The 4,129-nt window shown below is 34.7% G+C and overlaps 1 protein-coding gene across 1 annotated transcript; it reads right to left on the minus strand.

Moving 5' to 3' along the window:
• Positions 1 to 1,788: 1,788 nt before the first annotated feature.
• On the minus strand, positions 1,789 to 4,027 carry LOC107570648 (putative ATP-dependent RNA helicase TDRD12). Its single transcript, XM_016256900.1, has 6 exons — positions 3,816 to 4,027; positions 3,640 to 3,733; positions 2,687 to 2,800; positions 2,349 to 2,502; positions 2,154 to 2,214; positions 1,789 to 1,793 (listed from the first exon to the last, which is right to left on the minus strand). The coding sequence occupies exons 1-6, from the start codon at positions 3,958 to 3,960 to the stop codon at positions 1,789 to 1,791; spliced, it is 573 nt and encodes a 190-aa protein (XP_016112386.1). The 5' UTR covers positions 3,961 to 4,027.
• Between the last annotated feature and the right edge of the window lie 102 nt (positions 4,028 to 4,129).

A 4,129-nucleotide genomic window follows, 5' to 3' on the forward strand; every position in this document is an offset into this window, starting at 1 on the left:
TATTTCCTGTATTTGGCCCAAGTGTTCAAGTGAGGATGAAGACCACAAGTGTGTGTACAACTTTTCTTTACCTGATGGGACACACTTGTAGTGTTGTAAAAATGCAAGTGTTTACACAGCTTTATTTTAATTTTTATTTGAAATACTTTGCATTTTAAAATCAACTTCTAAATATCTGTTCAGTCGTCCCAATAACATGACATAATTTTAATTTGTGGTGCTTCTAATTAAGTGATAAAAAGCAATTGCAAATGTTGTACACAATAAATATCACCACTACTCATCTTTGCACCAATAAAAGTAAAAACACTGTTTTTCTACCAAATTGTTTGTAATATATAATTATTATTATTATTCATATTTAACTTGCATTGGAAAGGTTTCCGTGACCTCTCGCGAGATCTCGGCAAAAAGTCTCACGATTTATTTCCAGAACATGATGCATGATGGGATACACTCAGCCTTGAATTGGGGTTGTTTTCGATACGATACCGATATTTTTCAAGGCAGTATCGTTGATATCGATTCGATACTTCTGCACAAAACTTTTAAATTATGAAATGTATTAAATTACTAAGAGTAAAATGGGTAATGAAAACCACTTAACTTTGTCTAAAACGCATTTTAAAACCCGTTTAATCCCAAATCTTTCCCAGATATGAAAATATCCAAATGATGCGTCATTAGTAACCCTTTGAAATAATCAATAATTTTTTTTTTTGGAAAAGTGTGTGAAAAATTGTATTTGATGGTCAGTCACAATTGTAACCGGTGGGATAATGTGTATACTGAACTAACATATTTCTGCAGTCTTAAAAATTGTTATATATCTTAGCCCAGCTATTTTAAACGGTTTGATCACATTCTAGGGTTACTATTATGCATAAAAAACCCTTATACAACATTGATAGGAATACTGAGATCAAATACAAAAAAATACAACCATCAACGTATTTCAAAATTGTAACTTTTTTGTAACATATCATCACATTTTTATATTAGTGCTACCAGTATTACATCAATATTCTAACTTATTTGTAACATTTGATTTATTGCAATATTAATCATGTTTGATTACGTCTTTAATTGATTTTACCGTACATTTCTGCCATATGTACATCAATTTGACACGGTCACCACTGACAAGCTACCACTAAATATATTGTCGAAACGTAATTTTCTGTAAAGCTGCTTTGCAACGATTTATATCGTGAAAAGCACTATACAAATAAACTTGAAATTGAATTGTGTGTGCATGGCCATAGCCAGCAATGAGGTCACAGAGGTCCAGACCGATGCCAATTTTTCATATTCAAAAAAATTAAAATGTAAAGTTCTCTGAATGACTCCTTACTTAGCCTGTTACTCATACTAACCAAGTTGTAAAACATTGTTTACAAACATATAGATGTCTGTCTCTTTTAAAGGTTATATGAAGTGTAGGCCTATGTTTCATTTTTAGGTGATTATAGCAGTTCTTAACACCTTGCCCCAGACCTTACTATCTTTCAAACCCTGGTTACAGCCATGTGTGTGTGTGTGTGTGTGTGTATAAAAGTAAATGTAGCAACTGAAGTAAACTTAAAATTTCTTGTCTATAAGTGTCATAGCAATTTTTAAAATGTATTTTACTTGAAATGAGTAAAAATTCCTAGCAGTTTAGGAAATCCATGTCTGGGGCAAGATAAAGTTACTCCACAGATTAATTTACAGAATCAGAAAATTTTCAATGAAAAATTCCCCTACACAGTAACTCTCCAATGTATTCCTTCATATCCCCTTATATGCTTAACCTGTTGAATATAGGTCATTTTTGACAGATTTTTTAATTTTTTATTATTATTTAATTGTTTTCTAAATCTGAGTGGTCCAAACTTGATGACTTCTTTAAATATGCAATCTGAACAAACAAAAAACTGGTCATACATAAGTCGTCACACCTCTTTGGCTGTTCTTGGTCAAAACTGACCAACCATAGGAAATAAATGAGGAAGACCCTAACAAAGGGGTAAATGGGGAGGGGTAAATAAGATCTAAATAACCTAAAACTTGTTACTACTTGAGGAAAGTATGGTTTAAAATTAAAAATTACACTCTTAGTATCCCCAATCAAACATTATCTCAGAAAGGTTTAATCAATATTAATTCCTCACCGTTTACTGAAGAAACACGAGTCTCCTCAATGAAGTCAAATTCATAGCTGACAAATGGGCTCTGTGGATTAACAGACATGACAAAAACATTAATCATAAATCAAATTATATTCAACATAATACAGCACAATTAATGTATTAAACACTTTATCTGGTCTAATGAATTGTCACATTTGAATAAGATATAGACGGTGCCTTGTGTTTGAGGAGTGATCTCCAGTCCTGCTTTTCCTTTTTCTTCAGCTTCATCACAGGCTCATTGCATCTCATTTCCCATGAGGACTCTTCTGCGATGATGTTACCGGACAGCTCAAGCTTTGCATAGTAATGCCGGTCATACACGTACCCACTGAGATTAAAATGCATGAAACATTCCCATAAAATATGTGTGTAAAACACCATACATCAATGCACATGTTCTTTGCCGTCCTGTCATATTAAGAAAATACAGCCTTTAAACTGCCCATACATTTCTTTCTAGCATGAAATGTTAATAAATGACTGAACAAACAGATGCTTTATGATCATGTGACCTGTAAATGGCAGTGTCTGAGTGGAATTCACACTTCTGCATCGCTGGATTGATGAGCTTTATGTAGATCGTGACCAACTCACCCCTCTGGAACCATTTGATCTGAGGGTGAAAACTACACGGGAAACACTTGGTATTACTATCAGATATGAACAATAATCAGAACACCTTTACGCGTGGTAATGCTGAATGTGAACATAGGCGGCATTTACACTGCAAGTCTTAATGCACAGATCCGATCTTTTGACCCATCTGCTTACATTCACTTTAGACACGACTGGTATCCGATATCTGTGTTTACATAATTCCCGCCCAAAATGAAAGTGATCGCTTTACTACGCACATGGTAGACCCTCTGGTTTTGAATGGCTGTGCTATAAAAATTATTTATATAATTCACGTCAAGTGGCCATTATTATTTGCCAGCATGGACAACAGCTGTCATGGATGTTTTACAGCACAAAATCTGACTGAACAGATAAATAACAGTAATTTTCATTTGTTAGGCTATTTTATCTAGAGCTTGTTAGAAGTGGAATTCTTAAGTGAAATAAAGTAGTGCCAAGTATAATTTAGCTTTTGGTAGCGAAGCTGTTCGATTTATAAAATTCATGGGGCAGCTCCTGAATGTGCAATTTCCTATATAAAGTTTCCATTTCAATAAAATGCGAACGCATGCAAGTCTGGCAAACGTGTCGCCCTCGCATTGGGAGTTCTGCGGGGAATCGGATATGTGTGTTTAGACGTAGGTTGGATGTCCTGATATCGGATATGTATCCGATTAAAATCCACATTTGGAAGTGGCTCAGATCGGATGCGAAAAAATCTGATCTCGTCCGGATTTGTGTTTACCTGTGTTCAACAAATTTCGATCTGTGTCAGATGTGAGCAAATAATCTGTTTTTTTGTGCCAGTGTAAATGCAGCCATAGTTTCTTAAATATTTATAACTCACCTGGTAAACTGGAATGAGAAAGGGGCTGGATTGTGGAAATTCTGTGGTTCATTGACCGTCTGCAATTTGTTGATGTTCAGGGCTTCATCTTTGACTACATAATCAATGTGGGCAAAAACCAAGTGTTACTATAAATGGGAATAAACAGACTAGTTCCCCTTCAAACTATTCCTTACAAGTGAATAAACCCTCTGAAGAATCATCATCATCAACATCGCTGTCCTTCAGGTCTCCAATGCACAGGACAGCACTGTTGTTCTGGGGGCTGATGGGAGTTTGGCTGAACTCCATGGCATTATGACTGCTGACTAAATCCTTCATCCTACTGGTGAGAACATCTACTGTAACCTCAACTCTCTGCTGTGAGGATGACGAAGGGCTCGCAAACCTGTCAAACCAAAAATAAAGAATGTGCATAATATATATATATATATATATATATATATATATATATATATATATATATATATATAAATAAACACAAATAGAA

The sequence above is a fragment of the Sinocyclocheilus grahami genome, unplaced genomic scaffold, assembly GCF_001515645.1.
Source record: "Sinocyclocheilus grahami isolate Dianchi unplaced genomic scaffold, SAMN03320097.WGS_v1.1 scaffold1487.1, whole genome shotgun sequence".
Lineage (NCBI taxonomy): Eukaryota > Metazoa > Chordata > Actinopteri > Cypriniformes > Cyprinidae > Sinocyclocheilus > Sinocyclocheilus grahami.

Bases quoted from the DNA above. Each gene is read 5' to 3' on its own strand.
- LOC107570648 (XM_016256900.1), bottom strand. From the start codon at position 3,960: ATGAAGGATTTAGTCAGCAGTCATAATGCCATGGAGTTCAGCCAAACT. The intron at 3,734-3,815 runs GTAAGGAATAGT...TTGATTATGTAG, and splicing joins TTCAGAGGGTTTATTCACTT to TCAAAGATGAAGCCCTGAAC. The intron at 2,503-2,686 runs GTCACATGATCA...TTTTAATCTCAG, and splicing joins TCAGACACTGCCATTTACAG to TGGGTACGTGTATGACCGGC.